The following is a 24,554-nucleotide window of genomic DNA, read 5'->3' as shown; positions in this document are numbered from 1 at the left end:
GGTAGCTGAAATATACAGTATGAAATGGTTAATACCTTTGCACAATATCACAGGGTAGCTGAAATATACAGTATGAAATGGTTAATACCTTTGCACAATATCACAGGGTAGCTGAAATATACAGTATGAAATGGTTAATACCTTTGCACAATATCACGGGGTAGCTGAAATATACAGTATGAAATGGTTAATACCTTTGCACAATATCACGGGGTAGCTGAAATATACAGTATGAAATGGTTAATACCTTTGCACAATATCACGGGGTAGCTGAAATATATAGAAAGAAATGGTTAATACCTTCGCACAATATCACGGGGTAGCCGAAATATATAGAAAGAAATGGTTAATACCTTCGCACAATATCATGGGGTAGCTGAAATATATAGAAAGAAATGGTTAATACTTTCGCACAAATAAAGAAAATAGACATTTAGCCAGTAACAAACTTAGGAACTGAGACTTGCAAGTCACATGCTGTACCAACTGACAAGACTTAAACTGCCCTTCACCCATATCTTGTACCTTTCAGACCAGCAAATTACTACATTAAGATACACTCATTACTGTGATAGAACCATTGTATAATATAAGTTCTTACTGTGAGGATTGAAAGGCATGTTTATTGATGGCCTCTATCACATATCTGAAGGAGATTTTGGAAGTGAGGGTGTGGCCATGGTAGATGACCGGCTCATCATTCGCCCCATCCCAACAGTCCACTGGAAAACATAGCTGATGTGTTTATGGGTGAAGTAATACAAGGCATGCAGTGTTAATGTTAGGAAAACATTGTGTGGGGTAAATGTCAGAAGATACAAAAACCTTATACATTTTAATGTCACTTGAAGTCTTCTGGCATTGACCTCACAAATCATTGTTTTATCATTATGTACAAAATAAAAACACAGATTTAAAATGATGACTTTTTACACTTTGCTTAAAGTTTCAGAAATTAACGTCAGCTGAATTGAGAAATGTATAACAAGAAGCATTAAGATTGTATCACTAAACCTTAAATATTGAGGCTTTGTCAGCAAATTATGTGTAATTATGTATATTCCAGAATAATTCAGCTTGGGACATATTAAGACAGCAGACAGACAACAATGACTCCCTAAACCAAAATAGAAGAAAACAAAATCCTGGAAAAACTCATCAACCAGCCCAGACCAACACAGCTCTTTACATGCTGCAATAAAATTATACAAATTTGTCAAGAGGTCATTTTTACTGCTCTATTTGTGAGATTTACCAATAAAGGCCTGCAACAAACAGCGAGAGAGACCGTAGGATAATACCCAATGATTGGCCATGGCTGAACTTTCCATTACTGTCACATGAAGTTAATCATAAACATAAGCCATGCTCAGTAAACATTTGAGTTCTATTTTGGGTTCATAATTAACACCAATAAACCTAGCATTCAATGGTGCAACACAAAGAGTTGCTTTTTTTTTGCACTCATATTAATTATTAATATTAATGGGATAATAGAAGTGAGCGCTACAATATTCAAAGGTTGATTTTTCTTTATTGACGTAACTTTATCTCATTGAGATGAAGTTTATTATGCCATAAATAAGGCTTGAATTTCCATGCCCTGAAACTGTTAAGTGTACCTCTGAAAACTATTAAAACAATACAAATAAAACAAAACAAATCAAGCTGAAAATATTCTGCGAAAAATCATTATTCTCTTTCATGCTTGCATTTGCTTTACCAAGATTACTCAAGCAGTAATAATCAAAGAAGACAGGATCATTGGAAAACTGACAAAGAAAGTAAGTGAATTCACCTCAAGTTATCAGGCATAATAAAAATACAAGTATGAGCTAAAATTAGTCGGTTTGAGAAAAACTGAAGAAAGTGGAGAAAAAAGAAATTTGAAAAAAACAACATGTTGCTTATTTCACTTATTTTTAAGGGCTTAGCAATTTCCTGATCACAGCTTTTGAGTGTAGTGATTGGGACTCACATTCGATGCACCTGCAGCCCTTGTCAAGGACTCGAATGTACGCCTCTACACTGGACGGTCCCTTCAGCTGGTCCTCCAATAAGTATCTGTAACACACATAATACATATATGAGGGCTGTTCATAAAGTTTGTAGATCAGAGCTTATTCATTCCACCAATTTACATATTACATATATAGTACCTGCAACACGCATAATACACATATATTACCTGCAACACACAAAATATACATATATTACCTGCAACACACATAATACACATATATTACCTGCAAAATACATAAAACACATAAACTACCTAGAACACACATAAAACACATCAACTACTTGCAGCACACATAATACACATCAACTACATGCAACACCCATAATACACATAAACTACATGCAACACACATAATACATATCAACTACTTGCAGCACACATAATACACATAAACTACCTGCAACACACATAATACATATCAACTACCTGCAACACACATAATACACATCAACTACCTGCAACACACATAATACACATCAACTACCTGCAACACACATAATACACATCAACTACCTGCACCACACATAATACACATCAACTACTTGCAGCACACATAATACACATCAACTACCTGCAACACAAATAATACACATCAACTACCTGTAACACACATAATACACATCAACTACCTGCACCACACATAATACACATCAACTACCTGCAACACACATAATACACATCAGCTACCTGTAACACACATAATACACATCAACTACATGCAACACGCATAATACACATCAACTACTTGCAACACACGTAATACACATCAACTACCTGCAACACACTTTATACACATCAACTACTTACATAACACATAATACACATTAACTACCTGCAACACACTTTATACACATCAACTACCTGAAACACTCTTAATACACATCAACTACCTGGAACACATATCAACTACCTGCAGCACCCATAATACACATCAACTACATGCAACACACATACCGTATTATATCATGCATAGGACACACTTTTTTACCCCCAAATCTCATCTTAAAAAGTGCCTGCGTCCTTTCTATGCTATTAGAATTTCATCTGTTTTTTCCAAGTCCATTTCAGGTCGAAAATATCGGACCAGGGAAGAACACAGTAATAGTAAGTATCTGTACTGCGTCACCGAACAACTGACATAGGTAAAATCACGCAAGTTAACACACTCAGAAATATATTGAATGTTTACTTTAAAATGATTTATTGAGAAATAAATTGAAAACAAACATGAGTGTTTACTTTTTTACAAAAGGGACGCTATTCACAAAAACTCGATGTGAGTCAGCATTTAACTGGATTGATTTATAACGGCAACGGAAAATCGGGAAAGGAGGTAAATATCGAATAATCGTTGTTCATGATTTTAATGTTTCGATATTTTACAAAACATTTTGTTGTATGTTACTGTTTTAAAAAAATAATAAAGGAATGTGCATAACGCAAAGTAGCATTATTGTCACTATCAAATCTTTTCAAATGTGCGAAGGTGTGAAAAACACACGCTGTCTGTCATTAGAAAAACATCAATAGAACGAACTATTGCGATGGTAATACCGTATGGTTATTTGTTCACACTTTACCCGTCGTGCCTTCCGCTGGCAGGGATAATTACCGACACGCATTAATTATGCCTGACATGCTTTATTCCGCGCAGGGACAAGCTTTATCAAAACAATCATCAGTTTTGACAATACACAGTTTTGCAATGGTTGCAACGGTTGACTGTCATTCAGAACGCATGTCGGAACTATTGCAACGGTTGACTGTCAGTCAGAAGGTGTGTCGGGACTATTACAGCATTTGTATAAGTCTTATAATGTTCTCAAAATGTCAAGACTTATATCATTGTTGTGTACACTAAATTACCGAAATACTAAATTACCGAAATATGACGATAATTATCGAAATACACAAGACAGTTATCGAAATATGCCTTATATACATTTTTTTTTTTTTACTTCAATATATGTTATAAATACTTTACCAACTTCGATTTTTCGGCTCCGATTTTGACATTTTTCCGCTGCGTCCTATCTTATATATTAAGGGTTTATACCCGTTTTTTCAACTATTTTTTTGCCTGCGTCCTATCTATGCTAGCGTCCTATACATGATATAATACGGTAATACACATCAACTACCTGCAACACACATAATACACATCAACTACCTGCAACACACATAATACACATCAACTACCTGGAACACATATCAACTACCTGCAACACACATAATACACATCAACTACCTGCACAATATCATACACTCAGCAACTACCAACAATATGCATCAACTCCTTCAACACAGATCAACTACTGCAACATACAAGTCATGTATGTCACATTTAGGAGTCAGACAAATGGTAGAATGAAAATATCACAATATATTCAATTTCTAGTTTTTATTCTTTATACCAGCAGAGTTTTTTAGTATTGCAAGTTTTTTTTCAATTACATTAATTTTATATGCAATTTATTTAGAGTGATTCAGTACCACACTGGCAGAATTACTGTCAGCTCACTGTGAAAATAAGAGATTTATCAAGAGTTGATTAAAGTCACACAATAAAAGACTTTGAAGAACTTTGTCACCTTTAATGCATAAATAGAAAAGCTTACACAAAACAGCTAAGCCTTCCGTCTAGTTTTAATTAATTGTGAACCTCAACAGGACATTGTATTTCCATGAGGAGTGTTATCTGTGACTTACGTGTTGTGAGAACTCGCGATGAAGTAGTGGCAAAGAGGATGCGTCATGTCTTGGCAAACAATGTGGTGGTCCGGATCAAATATATCACATTCATCAGATAACAGGTAATACGTGAAACCTGCACATACAAATATGGATTAATTACAGAACTGACAATATATTTGGTTCCACATCTTATACTTCATACTTCTTTACCATTTTTTTTGAAAAAGTCAAAATAATGTCAATATTACCAAAAAAAAAATATCAATAGAAAGAATTATTGAGTTAGAATATCAAAGATACTTCAGATAACATTATACACAATTTCAAGACAGTATTGTGTAAAATTAATGTAGAACAAGGAACAGTTTACTAGAAGCATGTCCTGTGAACAGTTATGTCATGTGAATAGGTATATAAAGCCATCCAAATAATTATTAGAATTTACATAGCTATTTTATATTTACATTGATTGTTACGACTACATGTAAAATTCCAATATTTAGGAGCAACTTTATTTGACAATATCTCATTCATGTTATTAAATATTTATTCTTTCTGTGGTGTCATCAGAAGAACACCCACCAAACTTACCATCAATGCCAAGTCGGCCTTTCCGCTTCCCTTCTTTCGATGGCTCAAATTTATTGATAACTTCTAAACACTTCTCTTTTGTAACTCTTTGCATCTGAAGGAAACAAATTTTAAGATGAGACATGTGGTTTAAGTCATAGAATTACACTTCAATGTATACACTTTATAATCACACTTTAAGATCAATGACTCTTTCCACAGGTAAGTTCTGAGAAATTCTGAGAAAGGCCAAGAGTTGTCCTTGGGGTGGGAAAAACAAAACATGCTGATGTAGATTAAAAAAATGCATGGAAACATTATCTGTGGTACCCGCTATCTTGTTTTATTAATCTTGTATCAAAGCAACAGAAATAATGGAAGGCAGACATTAATCATATTCTTTACATTAGGCAGTCACGAAGACAAATGGGAAAATATACACAAAAAACTTCTGAAATGCATCCAACATAAGTTTCTCACAATACTAAACATTTTCTGGAAAAAAATGTACCAGGGTAAGTAAGCGAATTAGTCTTATCTCTAGACCTGAACATCAAGGATCAGAAAGTGGCTTACATGAACAACCACATGTTTCTGCAATTGATATGATCTGATAATCTGATTTTTGTACAGACAAAAAAACTTTTTCTTACACAAAAGGGACAAGGTGCTTTTCCCCTGATACATTATACATACAAACACTGTCACCAAGTTTCATCATTATTGGATAATAGATACTTGAATTATTGTCTGCACAGGACATAAACCTATCACTCTAGAGTTACTGCCATGATTCACCCCACAATAAAACTTAACCAAAAGATTAAATGTAAACAAACACTGCCGTCAAGTTTTATGATGATTGGATAAAAAAAAGCTGCCTTAATGAGACTGAACTTTCTAGTTTGTAACAAATATGGTATAACCTTGGAATTATTATGTTATTTATCCAACAATCAAATTTGACCAAGACATAATGCCCACAAACACTGTCACCAAGTTTCATAATTGGTAAGATAAAAAATGAAACGTAAAAGGTAAAGTTAAGCAAATGTCTACACAAGACACAAACCTACTATTCATTAATGTAAAAGGCGCATAACTCTGGAGTTATAAGGTGATTTACTCACGATCTAACATGGCTGACACAGTGTTCTCAATAAGAACCGGCTGCCGGCCAAAATGGACAGTTCAAATGGCAATAGGGCCAGTTCAAATTTGGAAAACTAAATGAATTTTCAGTAGAATAAGTAGAAGCTGGTCGGTTACTTTACCATTTGAGACGGTTTAACCGAAACTTATTGAGAATCCTGCTGACACATATACCCACAAACACTGTCACCAAGTTTTATCACAATTGGATAATAAATATTAAAGTTATTGTCTGCACAACATTTTGTTGATGCCTCAGACACTGACGCCTCAATGTACACCATAAGAAATACCTCTAGGTCGCCTGATATGTACTTTTTTTAACTATTCACTAATACCAATCTTTCAAATGTACATAATAAATAATAACTCGAAATTGCTTACTGAAAAACCGCTCGTGTGGTTCTTGCTGAGAAATAATGATGGATATGAAGTTTGTACTTTTGGACTGGAGACGAACCAACAGTGACCTTGAAGTTTGGCTGATCTCAAAATTGAGGGTCACCCACCGGCATACCTAGTATGAAGTTCTTTGGTGCAAGTATTCTTTAGTTATTTAGCAGAAACAATTTTCAGCTTAAGGTCATAGACAACATATTGTTTCACCTGAAGTTTTCCACAATCTTGACCTTTGCCTATCGATCTCAAAGTAAAAAAAGGTCATGTACTAGTCCTTTCCAAGTCGCATACCAAGTATGAAGTTCCTGGACCTAAAAGATCTCCAGTTGTTGTGTGGAATCCGTTTTTTCACCTCAAGGTCAATGCAACCTTGCCCTTTGACCTACTGCTCTCAAAATCAATAGGCGACATCTACTGATCATGAACAAGTGTAAAGTTCCTGGGCCAAAGGGTTTTTACATTTTTGAGCGAAACCGTTTTTTTCACTTAAAGGTCACTGCAACCTTGCCTTTGGCCTACTGATCTCAAAAGCATAAGGATCATCTACTAGCCATGACCAACTAGCATACCAAGTATGAAGTTTGTGGGTGCAAGCGTTCTTTAGTTATTGAGCTGAAACCATTTTTCAGCTTAAGGTCACAGACAACATATTGTTTCACCTGAAGTTTTCCACAATCTTGACCTTTGCCTACCGATCTCAAAGTCAATAAGGGTCATGTACTAGTCCTTTCCAACTCGCATACCAAGTTTGAAGTTCCTGGACCTAAAAGATCTCCAGTTGTTGTGTGGAATCCGTTTTTTACACCTCAAGGTCAATGCAACCTTGCCCTTTGACCTACTGCTCTCAAAATCAATAGGCGACATCTACTGATCATGAACAAGTGTAAAGTTCCTGGGCCAAAGGGTTTTTATATTTTTGAGCGAAACCGTTTTTTTTTCACTTAAAGGTCACTGCAACCTTGACCTTTGGCCTACTGATCTCAAAAGCATAAGGATCATCTACTAGCCATGACCAACTAGCATACCAAGTATGAAGTTTGTGGGTGCAAGCGTTCTTTAGTTATTGAGCTAAAACCATTTTTCAGCTTAAGGTTACAGACAACATATTGTTTCACCTGAAGTTTTCCACAATCTTGACCTTTGCCTACCGATCTCAAAGTCAATAAGGGTCATGTACTAGTCCTTTCCAACTCGCATACCAAGTATGAAGTTTCTGGACCTAAAAGATCTCCAGTTGTTGTGTGGAATCCGTTTTTTCACCTCAAGGTCAATGCAACCTTGCCCTTTGACCTACTGCTCTCAAAATCAATAGGCGACATCTACTGATCATGAACAAGTGTAAAGTTCCTGGGCCAAAGGGTTTTTATATTTTTGAGCGAAACCGTTTTTTTCACTTAAAGGTCACTGCAACCTTGACCTTTGGCCTACTGATCTCAAAAGCATAAGGATCATCTACTAGCCATGACCAACTAGCATACCAAGTACGAAGTTTGTGGGTGCAAGCACTCTTTAGTTATTGAGCTAAAACCATTTTTCAGCTTAAGGTCACAGACAACATATTGTTTCACCTGAAGTTTTCCACAATCTTGACCTTTGCCTACCGATCTCAAAGTCAATAAGGGTCATGTACTAGTCCTTTCCAACTCGCATACCATGTATGAAGTTCCTGGACCTAAAAGATCTCCAGTTGTTGTGTGGAATCAGTTTTTTACACCTCAAGGTCAATGCAACCTTGCCCTTTGACCTACTGCTCTCAAAATCAATAGGCAACATCTACTGATCATGAACAAGTGTAAAGTTCCTTGGCCAAAGGGTTTTTATATTTTTGAGCGAAACCGTTTTTTTCACTTAAAGGTCACTGCAACCTTGACATTTGGCCTACTGATCTCAAAAGCATAAGGATCATCTACTAGCCATGACCAACTAGCATACCAAGTATGAAGTTTGTGGGTGCAAGTGTTCTTTAGTTATTGAGCTGAAACCATTTTTCAGCTTAAGGTCACCGCCAACATATAACATTTCACTTAAAGGAAGCCACGAACCCTGACTTTTGGCCTAAAGATCTCAAAATATGTAGGTGTCATTACCTACTCATGACCAATACTCATACCAAGTATGAAGTTTCTGGACCAAAAGGATCTTCAGTACTTGAGTGGAAATCATTTTTTCACCTCAATGTCACCTTGACCTTTGACCTACTAATCTCAGAATTAATAAGGGTCAACTATTGGTCATGACCAATACTCATACCAAGCATGAAGTTCTACAGTCCAAGCTTTCTATAGTAATTGAGCTGAAATGAAGTGTGACATACAGATTGACTGACTTACTAACTGAAAGGGCAAACACAAAATGGGGGAGACATAACTTTTCATTTGGTCATTGCTTTATTCTTTAGGACAAATCATAATAATAGGTTATATGTAATTCTAAGCCTTTCAAGGGCAAATGATAGCTCACTTAATAATAAATAAAAAGCTTTCAATTCAAATCCTTGATCCTTTTCTCCGTTCCATGGATGGTGAAAGCATCCTGACACAATATTAGATAGAACTGAAAGTGCTTCTACATTAAATAATTATGAGAACAGCATAAAATGTCACTTTTATGGAGGAAAAACATGAACATGTCTGTAGGAATCAATAAGTTTTGGAATTATTTTACTGCTTTTCTGGAACAAAAAAATTGGTGAAGAAATTAGACATAAAAGATATGGGAGATGTGTTTGCTGACTCTGAACATTGCCTTTACAATTGAAGTTATCAAACATACCAAAAGATACCTATTTTCTTTGAGATTAAACATCATAAAATTAAATCCTACCAACGTGTCAAAGGCTATACATTTATGAACCAATTGAAGACCTTATAAGAAGCCTGTGATCTGCACATGGCTGCCTGTTACTACAGCATCCTAAATATCACAGGAGACAGCATCTTGGACACATCATATCTTTGATTAATTGAGAAGCTTAGATCAAACATTCTCTCTTAGACTCACAAAGCCTTGATTAAACACACTGATAAGATTATTTACTGAAATAGGATTTTCTGTATTCACAGACCTTGTGGCTCCTTTATCAAAATGATTTCTGACATCTTCTAGAATAAATTCCCTTTTTAAAATGCCTTTTATTTGGCATGTTTCTCTTTATAAACAAAGATAATAATTCCAATTTTTTTTAATTCTCCATGCCGTAAAATAAGGTTTATCTTTCAATATATAAAAGCTGCAGAAAGTACTAACCCCTTGTTCTGCTTCTAAAAATAGCAGTAAATCATCTGTTGAAAGATAATCTGCATTACTTGCATATCTGAAATAAAAAAATATACATGTTGCTATTATCTGTTTGACACCTTGAAAGGAAACAGCAGGAAATTTCATATAAAGATTACCAAGCTTGGTAAACAAAAGGGTCACGGAGCGATTGTCAATGCTTGTCTGTTTCTGTTTATTGAAGCTTAAAAAGGGGCATAACTTGAGAAAATTTAAAGTCAGGTGTATGGGTCTTGGCAACATGTACATTTGTATATAAAGTTTCATTTGAATATCTTCAATCCAAAACCTCAATTTTATTTTTTGTAAATCAGATGTGCTAAAAATACACAACTGATGCAAAAAGAAAATGGAAATTGTCCTCATGCTTTGGATTTTTCCAGTTAACGCACTTTGTCATGAGCTTTCACATGCCATATGACTGAGCCTTTTTTCTCTTCTTATTTCTCTATTTTCAGAGAATATTCAATATGATGGCATCACAACCAATCTTTAGTTTGTGAAATTGATTTGAAACTAGCTTGACAAAGATCTCACACTCACAAACTATATTTACATGATATTGTCTGAAAAGTTGTTTATTATGAACCATGGCCTGTTGTTGAAGGAAGAAAATGTGAGAGTTTATGTTTTTGAACTTTCATAATTAGATAAAGAGATTGAAACAGAGTGCTCTAGTTCAACTGGTACAAACATCTATGTCAATATTAGAAAGAAGTACTATGTATGCAACCAGGGGCAAAACTGGGGTATTTTGAACTGTACACCTGGACAATCTCATGCCAAGTGTCAACATACAATGGTCTTTCTTTACTAAGGTCAAAATATGTTATATGGGATAGAAGCAGGGGGTGTCCCATGACTTGTTTTTGAAGAATGCAGTTATAATGGAACTATTTTCATGTATCCTGAACACTGATATTCAGTCATACTACGACAAACTTAACCAGTAAAAAGAATATATAATAAGTAGTATACATGAACAGCCAACACCCCCTTAGGCTTCTATTATAACTTTTGATTTCGAAATATTTGCCATTTCGATAGAACCTAAAATCATTTGTACACCCAGGCATACTGGAGTATGCCTAGGTACGCCCCTGCATACTCTTTCCAAAGGAGTATCAAATAAACTTGAAACTGGGAACATACACATGTTAAAAATGAATCTTAAAATTGTGCACACAGTCATGTTGGTGCATGCTTTTGCATGGATCACAAATGGTTTCATTATTTATACTTACGGTAACAGAACATTTTTTTACCTGACTAGAAGGAAGTATATTTCTGGCCGTGTGCAGATTTCCTTGAAAAGTGAGATGAACTCGCTACTGCTGAGGCGGCCCCTTTTGTTCCCTTCATCTCGAGCCAGCTCCATCTCCTGGAAATAATGTAACATTTTATCATTACATGTCTCATACATATTTTTTCAAATCTATATTAGCTTCATTATGAGGACAGCTAGTCGATATTAATCAAGTCAACTATGTTTTCCAAGAAGAAATCAGTGTTCTTGTGTCCTTTTTGAGAGGACAAGAGAACATATCCCTGGTGGGTCTGGCACCTACAACTAATTGAGTGAAAGATGAACATATTACCATATAGACCACTCTCATCCTTTGCTTTTTAATACTGACATTGGTCATATCATATATTATCTGAAACACTTTACCTATTGACTTTATTTTAAATACATCTATTAACGTTAAAAACACATACTTTTCCTTTAATGTGACAGTGAAATTTAAAGTTAGGAAATGACTGAAGATGTTTTGTGAATATCGGCCAAGGTTAAGTTATATACAGATTAGAGTTATGAGAGCTACAGTCCAGGAGTAATTAAATAAATATTCCTATAAATATTTACACTTCACAAAACCAAACAATGTAAGTGCATGAAGAAGGTTTGTTTTTCTTTTAAAGAAACAGTGCTTTATATGTTCCTGTCTATTCCCTATCTCTCCACAGTGATCAGTCTGACACAAGAGTACATGAAGTTGTCCAACATGACAAATATATTACTAGGAAATGTTTGTGCCATCAAAAGTCTCAAGTAGTGAAGACTAAATGTACGTTAAAGTACAATCTAAAAACGGCTGCTGTTTTCTGGAAAATGAATATATCATGATAGACTGCTCAATTCCAACAGTTTCTCTAAATATAAATCTTAACATTTTATAATCAAATACATCAGTAGATATAAATGTGTTCCTACCAGACTGTTTTATTCATTCTGATTGTTTAGAGTGTAAACGTTCCATCTTCTTCTTCATTTAACTGTCACTTAGAACCTTCTGGCTTTCGCCACATGAATTATTCACACAAAATAATGCTTAAAGGGACTAGCTCATGGTTTGTAAAATGCACTCTTTTAACTATTACGAAATAAAGTGTGGCAAATCATTAGGAGTGTTAAAACTAAGATACTGACACCTGGAACCATTCAGCAAAAGGTAATATTTGCTCAAATAGTCTTTGAAGACCACAATTTTCAATCACGTTATTAACAGCATGAACAATTTCATTGTTGCATAATTGGTTGATTGACATTATCACCTGATGTTATGAATGTATTCTTAAAAGGTCAAAATATACATATACTGCCGTAACAGTCCTATGGCCTAATGGATTAGGCATCGGTCTTCTATTTTTTCGCATCCTTTCCAACGTGGGTTTGCACCACACTAAAACTGATATATTTAATACTGTAATTGTATTTTTTTCAGCATTTTTTCCTATCATAGACTAAAATAATGATAAAATAAGCTTTTTCAGATGAGCGAGTCCCTTTAAAAAATGCATAACATTGTTACAATTATTGCACTCAACTGGAATGCAATATTATGCTATGCCATTTGTATCTGCAATCAATCAATCGCTAACAAAGATACCTTCAATTTCGTGGTAATTCTGGCAGTCGTTACGTTGTTATTGAGTTTCTGCATGAGTCGAATCACCTCATGCTCCGACAGCGTGTCTTTGTCGTCGTTAGCTGCAGACGTGAAAACCTCATTCAACCAGCTGATTTGAGTTAAGCAAATTTTTCCAACAACTAAACACGAATTCCCCATATTTAATATGTTGCCTGCTTGGAGCTACAACGTTTTGGAACAAATTATTATTAAACGTAGGACTAAGGTAACTAGAGAAAAATGTTTAACTATTAAACTTGATGAAGTTAGTTCAAACATGTTACATAATAGAGGTGGTCATATTTGAAAATATAAGGGCAGTATTTCCAAAGGGAATGTTACAAATATTTGATACGAAATTATTGAGTATACAAGGTGAATATTTGGACAAATAAAGGGATGTAACACATGATTAAAAGGTGTGATGAAGTTGCTTATTGAAATCAGCACAGATATTATGCATATGAATATTGGGACCACATTTGGTAAGGATAGGATAACAAATGCACAAGTTAAAGAGCAGACAAAGTGTATTTGTCAAGCTCTAACAATTCATGGGTCATAACTCTTACATAAATAATGCGATCTGGTATTTTATACAAAACAAATGTGATATTACCCCCTATTATCCCCATAGTAAGAGAATAAACAAATTGAATTTGGTCATATTTTGTCAACTCAAGGGCTATAACTCCAGAGTAAATGGTGTTATCTGATTGTTGTTTGAACTTGTTCCAGATGTTATGACTTTAAACATTGTTACCAAGTGTTGTAAAGATTTGATAACGAGGCTTATATAAGAGAGCAGACAAAAAAGATACAATTTTTTTTGGACAAATCAAGGACCATAACTCCAGATTTATTAACACAAACTGGCTTTTGATCGAAATCAGTCGAAATAATATGACCATAAACATTGTAACAAAGTTAAGTAAGCATTAAATAAGTGATGCTCAAGTTGACTTTGGTCAAATATGATAATCCAAGGGTCATTCCTTATGCAATCCGGTTGTTGAGATATTACGGTATGCCAATTAATATTGTAACCAAGTTTGGTTAAGAATGGATAAGATATGCTAGTTAGAGACTGGATATGAAAGTGTAACGCCAGCTAGACTACAATAATGATGGTGGCAATGATGATGGACGAGATGATCTCCATATACTTTTTTTTAATGAGTTTCAACTTATAAATCTATATGCAAATCATTTAAAAATACAAACAAGAGCAGCACTAATGGATGTTAATGCTTAATTAGTTATTAAAAGAAATTTAATCCGCATAAAAATAAAAAAGTTGAAAAACATCAACAATTGTATATCAAAAATACTTTTGTTTCAACTTAACATACATGGATAAAATTCATACAATGTACAAAGTAATTCAATACAAAATTATCTCAAAAAGGTAATAGTTAAGATCATGAATTTGTTTATGGTTGTCTACTTATGTGATTGTAATAAAATATGACTCCCTTTGGTTCTTATTAACTAGTTATACCCTTAATATTAGCAAGATCACATATTTCTATACGATTAACACTCAACTTCTCAAAAAAGTTTTCAGAAACTGAAGGCAAAGACCTCAATTTGAAATCCATAAGGAGCCATTTAGAATGTAAAGCCTTTGAGTCCAATCATTCACATATTGACTTTTTTGCCCAAAACTTGGAAAATAATGGCTCACTCACTGTCAAGAGTAAGGCTTGCCAATGAGCTTACAATGTTTCTCATTTATCCAGAAGTAATTTTTCATACTCCATTTAAATTAGTCGGCAACAATTAAGATAACCACTGTGATGCACAATTCCATAGTACTCTCTACATGGTTCAGTTTTGATTATAAAAAAAATGATGAATGATTGAAATTATCTCTCTGATTATTGCCAATAATCAATTATGAATTTTCATTCCCCAGTTTACTTAATAGGAACTATATTGCAGATATTGCCAAGACAAACTTTTAACAAATATCCTATTTCTGAATTTGACCTTTGATCTACCGACTCAACATCAACAGTTCAAGGGCAACTAAAGGTGGACATAAATATAACGAAGGGCCATAATTCTAGTCTAAATTGATGCAGCGAAACATCCTTTCTTTTTGGTCTTCTGCATATGATGCTTGATCAGCTATCAAAGTTGGAAGCACTAGCGTTAAATCGATTCATCATTCAGAATGCACAGACAGACTCTATAAAAAAAAATATTATGACACCACAACTTTTTTTGTGAGGGCTTAAAAAAATACTTTTTTGGATAAAATGTGACAAACACTTTTTATAGGTCATATCATGAAACTATAAATTAATTTAAGCTTACATCCATAAACTAGATTTATCGATAGCATCCTTACTGCAACTCCCACTAATGTCTGTATAAACAATCTCACACTTCTATAATGTTAGGAGAAATTTTATTGCAGAAATATCTGCAAAAGATTTAATTTAATGCTCAAAGAGGTAAAATTTCTTAATAATATTAGACGATATTTGGCATACAGAATATGAAAGGCGTTTCTCGACAGGGCGTACCAAATTTGCAGCCTTCGTCTATCCAATCTGTGAAAAAAGGAACCACCTAGATAAAACAAATTGATGGAATTTGAAAAATTTACAGATACATCAGATATATTCAAAAGTAGTGATAATACAAACTCATACAAAAATAATGTTGCCTATTAAGGAATATTTTAACAACCAAGCTAAAAATAATACTTGAAATTTTCACGAGTCTCCAGGCTCTGCATTGGTAAAATGTTTGCCTGGCTTGCTCAAAATATAAAGTTTATTCAGCTAGGCATGTTATAAATAACAAGAGATGTTTGTCAAACATTATGCCCCACTGAGCGCCATGTTGTCAGGATTATATGGACAATTGAATGAAATATGCATGGACCGAAATGACAGCTGATTTGTCACTGACATTAGACGCCGTTGAGGCAGTTTTAAGATTATGACCATTCAAAGTGTGAGGATAGAATGTGTTATGACCATGACCTTAGACTCTATGACCTCAAAAGGTGTCATCAGCTGGTCACAAAAAATCTAAATGTCAAGTTTGAGGGCCATGGACGCAGGCATTGACAAGTTATCACACAGACAAGTTTTTTTGTTCAAGGTCACTGTGACCTTGACCTTTGACCCGATGACCCCTAAAATCATAAGGGGTCATCTACAGATCAGACGCAACATCAAATCAACTTTGGGAGCCATGGGTGCAGGCATTGTCGAGTTATCACTCGAAACATTTTCGCATTCAAGGTCACTGTAAACTTGACCTTTGACTCGATGACTCCTAAAATCAATAAGGGTCATCTTCTGGTCAGGCCCAACTTCCATGTCAAGTTTGATGATCATAGGTTCAGGCATTGTTGAGATATCACTGGGAGAAGATTTGTTAAATTTTTTGCGTTAAATGTTACTGTGACCTTGACCTTCCCCGATGACCCCCAAAGTCAAGAGGGGTCATCTACTGGTCAGGCCCAACCTTCATGTCAAGTTTGATGACCATTGGTCCAGGAATTGTCGAGTTTGCTTTCAAGGTCGCTGTGACCTTGACCTTTGACCCTTTAAATCAATAGGGGTCATCTACTGGTCAGGCTCAACTTTCAAGTCAAGTTTGAGGGCCATGGGTGCAGGCATTGTTGAGTTATCACTCGGACAATCTTTTATCATTTAAGGTCACTGTGACCTTGACCTTTGGCCCAATGACCGCTAAAATCAATAGGGGCCATCTACTGGTCAGGCCCAACCTCCAAGTCAAGTTTGAGGACCATGGGTGCAGGCATTGTCGAGTTATCACACAGACAACCTTTTAACATTCAAGGTCACTGTGACCTTGACCTTTGGCCTGATGACCCCCAAAAACAATAGGGGTCATCTACTGGTCAGGACCAACTTCCTTATCAAGTCTGATGACGATAGGTGTAAGCTTTGTTGAGTTATAACTCGGACAAGCTTTAAAATTATTTTACCATTAAAGGTCACTGTGACCTTGACCTTTGACCTGATGAGCCTTAAAATCTATAGGGGTCATCTACTGGTCATGCCCAACCTTCATGTCAAGTTTGATAACCATACGTCCAGGAATTGTTGAGTTATCACTTGGACAAGCTTTGGTCTACCGACGGACTGACAGACTGACCTACCGACCGACCGACCGTCTGACATGTGCAAAGCAATATACCCCTCTTCTTTGAAGGGGGGCATAATAAAAATACATTCATATTAAAAAAAAATTAACCTTAAGTGTGTTTTTTTTGGCCCCCCTTAAAAAAAATCTGAAAGTTTCATATCAAATAATAAATACTACGTATTTACTTGAGTATAATTAATATGAGCTTAGCTACATTTGTCGAAAGGATACTCATCTCTCATTTGCTGCATCTCTTCAATGGCCTCTGGGGCTGAAATAAACAATGAGATCATAGAGATTACATCATAACGCTAGCACTATCTTCCTGTCATCATGCCAATGAGATCAAAACATATTACAATATTAGACAGTCTTTTTATCTGGAGTCATGCAGCTCATGAGTGAGGTTTAAGCAGGAAGGAACACTTGATTTGTACAGTCCAATTAAGGAAACAGGTACTTGACGGAGGCAATATCTTACTAGTTAATACACAAGTATGATGCTATAAGCAACTTTTTCAAGCATTTATTCGGTTCTGAATTTTGTAACTCACTTTTAAAAGTGATTTATTTGATAATGAAGAGATTTATTTGATAATGTAAGAGTAATTTGTGACAGTGATGTACAAGAAACCTACACATTTTGTTAGCATTTATAAACTATAAATCATGAATAGAACTAAGTCAACTATACCAGCTCTAAGTATTAGAAGTCAATAAACAGCCATAACATGATGTGGTAAGGGATAAAAATGATCGCATATTCGACACAAGAAGAAATTTGAACGCAAAGCTCAAATTGAAGGGTCCTCTAAGCAAGTAGAAGGAAATAGACACTAATTATTGATTAAAACAGTTGTCCCTTTTGGTGTTCATTAGCAACCGGCTGCATGCACACTACAATAGTAACAAAATGAAAAAAACCAACAGCCTTTAACAACGTTGGCATTAATATTCATTTTTTTTAGGCTAAAAATAGGAAAGTATGAATCTTCATGTCTTAAATAATGAAAGGGTTTGCAATATATGACTGGTCAAAAGGAGTTCAACAATAATATGAATCATGAATATTGCATTGACCCAGTCACCTACAGTTATAAGTAGGTAAAACAGTCTGTAATTGAATTGATAGTTCATAGATTCACCAGAAGAAAAACAAGCCCATCAGACCATTATACAAAATCATACTATTGACAAATTTTCTTCTATCAGAAATCAAACTATTTTTGGTATGTGGGAGTTTCTGTTAAGCATGGACAATTTCACTGATCTGTCAACAAGATCACTTTTTTCCATCTTGAAATGTATTGTATTTGAGTTTACTTGTATTGTAATGTTGAAACATCAGACATTACCTCATTTGCACCAAACCTTACCTTTGATTTGGTTTGTGAAACTATTTTGAGCCTATCAAGGCAGCTAAGAGTTTAATGAAGTTTCATATGTAACCCTAAAACATTCTTTGAACTCTTCAAGATATCAAACCAACAAGCATCAAACAACAAATTACATTTCTACAGCTGTTTCATCATTTTAGCACTACTTACTGCTGGTGTTGCAGTTGCTGGAGCGAGTGCCGGTGTTGATGAGACAGGTGAGGCCCGTTACCCAGATATTCGCCTCGTCCGGGGTGTTGGCAATCAGGTCCATCGAGTCAAAGTTGTCTCCAAACACAATAGAGAAAGCGCACTCATCCGGGTAGATCCCTGCGATCTCCTTGTTCTTCAAGGCATCTGTGGTCTTACCACTCCGCACCTCCTTAATGGAGAACAGCGGGACTGAAAAAGAAATTGAGCTGCGATGAGTCTTAGAGAGAAAACCAAGTTTATATATTTCATGTTCCTGGCTTCAGTCTTTGTTCCTAAAGCCCCGGTCACACCAACATTGTGAATGTGATGGGCCATCTTCACTACTGATTATATTTGCAACAGACTGGCTATTGCTGGGACTGGTGCAACTACTTCTGCCCATATTTCGGATTAAGTGTCGTTGATCATTCAGCCATAGGTTTTGCAACTTCCCAGTAATTAAAACAGCAACATATCGGCTGTTCACCATAAAAACGGTAATAGGCTTGAAATTGATCAAGATTGATCAGTGACTAAATGGGGACTGTTCGATGACTAATTGTCGATCAATCAGCAATCAAAATAGAATGCATATAAAAAGATGTCTTTCATAATCAAACCTATTTTTGCAATAAGATATTAACAGCAGAACTATTTATTACTGCATGTGTCTAAATGCAAATTCTACGGTTGATATCATGATGGAGTGCATACTTTTTTCTGGCTTTTATGTAGCACACGGATTGGAAATAATTGATATAATAAAAAGTTGTTCATGTGAACACTGTAAATACTTGTGCCAAAATGATGCTGTTGTGCCAGTTTATACATGTTGATCAACAGCGAATAATTGGCACATCCTTAAGCTTGGAAACCACTGAAATCGATCCACAACCAGTCACCAAAGAAGTGATGGATGGTTACCATTTTGATCATCACCAATCAATTTCAGATAGGTCGCCACAAGAATGCAAAAGAGTCAACATTCCTGTCTGCGATTAAAATATAACCACTTGGAGACTGTAGAAGATGAATGAAACCTTTGATAGACCAATTTGGTCACAGCCAGTCTTTTACATTATTAAACTAGAAGGGCCGCAATGCGACAAAACCAGGTTTTTGTTATGGGCAATCAGAAATTATAGCCAATTAATTTGTTGTATGAGAAAGTTCAATCTGCAGCTTCATATAAGCTATATTCACACTAAGATTCATCACTATCCATCAATTCTAACTAAGTTGTTGGGCAGAAAAACATTTTTCTATTTTTAGGAACAGTGACCTTGACCCCACCTCCCAAGCTAGCTCTTCACATAAGCTACCTTCGCTCTAAGTTTCATCCATATCTATCAATGCTTACTAAAATTATTGGGCAGAAACCATTTTTCTATTTTTAGCAACAGTGACCTTGACCCCACCCCCCTCAAAAGAAATTCCAAGCTTGCTCTTCACATAAGCTACTAGTACCTACACACAAAATTTCGTCAATATCTATCAATCCTAACTAAATTTACTGGGCAGAAACCATTTTTCTATTTTTAGTAACAGTGACCTTGACCTTAGCTCCATCCCCCTCAAAAGCAATCCCAAGCTAGCTCTGTACATAAGCTACCTACACACCAAGTTTTATCAATATCTATCAATGCAAACTAAACTTATTGGGCGGACACCATTTTTAAATTTTTAGTAACAGTGACCTTGACCTTAGCCCCCCTCAAAAGCAATCCCAAGCTAGCTCTTTACATAAGCTACCCACACACCAAGTTTAATCAATATCTATCAATGCTATCAAAAGTTATTTGGCAAAAAACATTTTTCTATTTCAAGTAACAGTGACATTGACCGTAGCCCCTCCCCACTCAAAAGCAATCCCAAGCTAGCTCTTCACATGCTACCTACACACCAAGTTTCATCAATATCTGTCAATCCTTACTAAAGTTATTGGGCGGAAACCATTTTTCTATTTTTAGTAATAGTGACCTTGACCTTAGCCCCTCCCCACTCAAAAGCAATTCCAAGCTAGCTCTTCACATAAGCTACCTACACACTAAGTTTCATCAATATCTATCAATGCTAACTTATGTTATTGGGCAGAAACCATTTTTCTATTTTTAGTAACAGGCGACCTTGACCGTAGCCTCACCCCCCTCAAAAGCAATCCCAAGCTAGCTCTGTACATAAGCTACCTACACACCAAGTTTCATCAATATTGGTCAATGCTAACTAAAGTTATTGGGCAGAAACCATTTTTCTATTTTAAGTAACAGTGACCTTGACCATTTTTCTATTTTAAGTAATAGTGACCTTGACCTTAGCCCCTCCCCACTTAAAAGCAATCCCAAGCTAGCTCTTCACATAAGCAACTTACACACCAAGTTTCATCAATATCGGTCAATGCTAACTAAAGTTATTGGGCAGAAACCATTTTTCTATTTTAAGGCCTAAAAAAAAAATATACATTTGGTTCGGGTTACCCGACCCTACCTACGGAATAGGCGCCGACCCTAACGTTTTTATAGTCAAAAAAAAAATGAAAAACTATAAAAAAAATAAAAAAATAAAATAAAAAAAAATTCTTTTTTTTTTTGCTTTTCAATATGTAGTTTAAAACCTTGATTATATATTATATAGAAGATAACTTTAACACCATTCTCCAATGATGAAAATGACATTCTTATATAAAGCCTAATAAAAAAGAAAAAATAAAAAAATAAAAAGCCTACCTACCCTACCTATTTTTGAAAAGGATGTAACCCTAACCAAACAATTTTTTTTTAGGCCTAAGCAACAGTGACCTTGACCTTAGCCCCTCCCCCCTCAATAGCAATCCCAAGCTAGCTCTTCACATAAGCTACCTACACACCAATTTTCGTCAATATCTATCAATCCTAACTAAAGTTATTGGGCAGAAACCATTTTTCTATTTTTAGTAACAGGCGACCTTGACCTTAGCCCCACCCCCCTCAAAAGCAATCCCAAGCTAGCTCCTCACATAAGCTACCTACACACCAAGTTTCATCAATATCTGTCAATGCTAACTAAAGTTATAGGGCAGAAACCATTTTTCTATTTTAAGTAACAGTGACCTTGACCATTTTTCTATTTTAAGTAATAGTGACCTTGACCATAGCCCCTCCCCACTCAAAAGCAATCGAAAGCTAGCTCTTCACATAAGCAACTTACACACCAAGTTTCGTCAATATCTATCAATGCTAACTAAAGTTATTGGGCAAAAACCATTTTTCTATTTTTAGTTACAGTGACCTTGACCTTAGCCCCACCCCCCCTCAAATGCAATCCCAAGCTAGCTCTTCCCATAAGGTACCTACACACCAAGTTTCATCAATATCTATCAATGCTAACTAAAGTTATTGAACAGAAACCAATGTCTGAAGTCCGCCCGCCCGCCCGCCCAACGACAACCTCATTCTAATAACCCGGTTTTCGTTGAAAACCTGGTTAAAAACTGGCTGTGACCAAATGCTGTGAAACCTTGTAGCAACCTCAGCAAGTTAACCTTTCAGATACCTCTGAAGCCTCTTTTTTGTTGAAAAGGTCACTTCACAGTTGTAATGTTGGTGTGACCAGACATTAAAGGACTTTTGTTTCATACAGTTGTTCACCCACCACACATACAAGACAGGCAACAACACCATTGCCCTTGTTCATATACAATAAAGACTCTCTTCTAGACAAAACACATTAACCATTAAAACTATTTAAAGTTATTGCTGCAAAAAAATAAATTTGGCTACAAAAACTTCATGCATATCTTAATTGTTTCTCCAGATTATATTATATGATGAATATATTTGGCTCACAGGAAATTATTCATATTGCCAAAAAATTTCTCCCCAAAGAGAATGATTAAGTAGGCAGGAGTACAAATAGGAGATATATTTTGCAATACAATAAGAATATCAGTTAGAATGATGGAAAACAATTTAAGAACAAAGTTGCAGTGGATATTGTGTTAGTTTGAAATCCATATTGTGCTTAAGGTTTTTTGCCATTGGCATTCAACCTATGAGCAATCTAGGCATTGAACTGCACATCCACTGCACTATTGAATATAAATACCTGACCTTTGATAATCTTTGTTCGACCTTTACCATGAGACCACATCCTGAGGCATATCACTCCTACGCACAGGGTACAGAAGGAAGAAAATTCAGCTCTCTATATGCTTATCAAATAATACCATGAGCCAATTTCTGACCACTGTGCGCAAGAGTGATATGCTCTGATATTTCAGTTCCATTTAATACCTTATATGACCTTTACCTTGACCCCACAGGCTATTGAGGCATAACGCTCTGATATTTCAGTACCATTTGATACATTGTTCAATCTTTACCTTGAACCCACATGCTAAGGAATAATGCTCTGATATCTCAGCGCCATTTGATACATTGTTTGACCTTTACCTTGACCCAACATGCTAAGGAATAATGCTCTGATATCTCAGCGCCATTTGATACATTGTTTGACCTTTACCTTGAACCCAACATGCTAAGGAATAATGCTCTGATATCTCAGCGCCATTTGATACATTGTTTGACCTTTACCTTGACCCAACATGCTAAGGAATAATGCTCTGATATCTCAGCGCCATTTGATACATTGTTTGACCTTTACCTTGACCCAACATGCTAAGGAATAATGCTCTGATATCTCAGCGCCATTTGATACATTGTTTGACCTTTACCTTGACCCAACATGCTAAGGAATAATGCTCTGATATTTTAGCACCATTTGATACCTTGTTCAACCTTTACCTTGAACCCACATGCTAAGGAATAATGCTCTGATATCTCAGCGCCATTTGATACATTGTTTGACCTTTACCTTGACCCAACATGCTAAGGAATAATGCTCTGATATCTCAGCGCCATTTGATACATTGTTTGACCTTTACCTTGAACCCAACATGCTAAGGAATAATGCTCTGATATCTCAGCGCCATTTGATACATTGTTTGACCTTTACCTTGACCCAACATGCTAAGGAATAATGCTCTGATATTTCAGCGCCATTTGATACATTGTTTGACCTTTACTTTGACCCAACATGCTAAGGAATAATGCTCTGATATCTCAGCGCCATTTGATACATTGTTTGACCTTTACCTTGACCCAACATGCTAAGGAATAATGCTCTGATATCTCAGCGCCATTTGATACATTGTTTGACCTTTACCTTGACCCAACATGCTAAGGAATAATGCTCTGATATTTTAGCGCCATTTGATACCTTGTTCAACCTTTACCTTGAACCCAACATGCTAAGGAATAATGCTCTGATATCTCAGCACCATTTGATACATTGTTTGACCTTTACCTTGACCCAACATGCTAAGGAATAATGCTCTGATATTTCTGTGCCATCTGAGACCTTGTTCCGCCTTGACCCCACATGCTACAGCATATGCTCTGATATTTTTTAATGCCATTTGATATTTTTTTACCTTAACCTTGACCCCACATCCTAAGTCATATGGTGTGATATTTCAAAATGTTTCCTGCCATTGAAATAGCTTTTTTTAGCCTTTGGTATTTAAGAAGACAAATACATTTAAGGTCATGTGGCATTTAAAGATGCACTCTCACTGATTGACCATTTTAACAACTTTTTTATTTTTCGTCTTGGAAAGAGCAAATATTTGTGTAAATATCTGCAAACCAATGATATAACATTGCTGACAAAAAATCAGATCGTAGATTTCATATTTCCGTTCACTTTTAACGTAAATTCTAAGTCCATTAAGGGGCATAATTTTGTCAAAATGCTTGATAGAGTTACCTCTTCCTGTGTAAAGGTTAG

At 35.6% G+C, this 24,554-nt stretch overlaps 1 protein-coding gene across 1 annotated transcript in view; it reads right to left on the bottom strand.

Annotated features, from left to right (window-relative positions):
• LOC128232384 (inactive phospholipase C-like protein 2) overlaps positions 1-24,554 on the bottom strand; it is a 98,111-nt gene that overhangs the window by 33,148 nt on the left and 40,409 nt on the right. Inside the window, exons 3-11 of the mRNA XM_052945899.1 lie at positions 18,711-18,941; positions 17,395-17,434; positions 13,006-13,135; positions 11,380-11,495; positions 10,085-10,151; positions 5,309-5,402; positions 4,733-4,850; positions 1,979-2,064; positions 602-722 (exon numbers count right to left, since the gene is read on the bottom strand). Coding sequence (XP_052801859.1) covers positions 602-722; positions 1,979-2,064; positions 4,733-4,850; positions 5,309-5,402; positions 10,085-10,151; positions 11,380-11,495; positions 13,006-13,135; positions 17,395-17,434; positions 18,711-18,941 — 1,003 coding nt within the window. The remainder of the gene's footprint in view (positions 1-601; positions 723-1,978; positions 2,065-4,732; positions 4,851-5,308; positions 5,403-10,084; positions 10,152-11,379; positions 11,496-13,005; positions 13,136-17,394; positions 17,435-18,710; positions 18,942-24,554) is intronic.

The sequence above is a fragment of the Mya arenaria genome, chromosome 4 (genome assembly GCF_026914265.1).
Source record: "Mya arenaria isolate MELC-2E11 chromosome 4, ASM2691426v1".
In the NCBI taxonomy this organism is placed as follows: domain Eukaryota; kingdom Metazoa; phylum Mollusca; class Bivalvia; order Myida; family Myidae; genus Mya; species Mya arenaria.
Note: the sequence above shows the minus strand (reverse complement) of the source record. Positions and strands in the feature narration are given on the sequence as shown.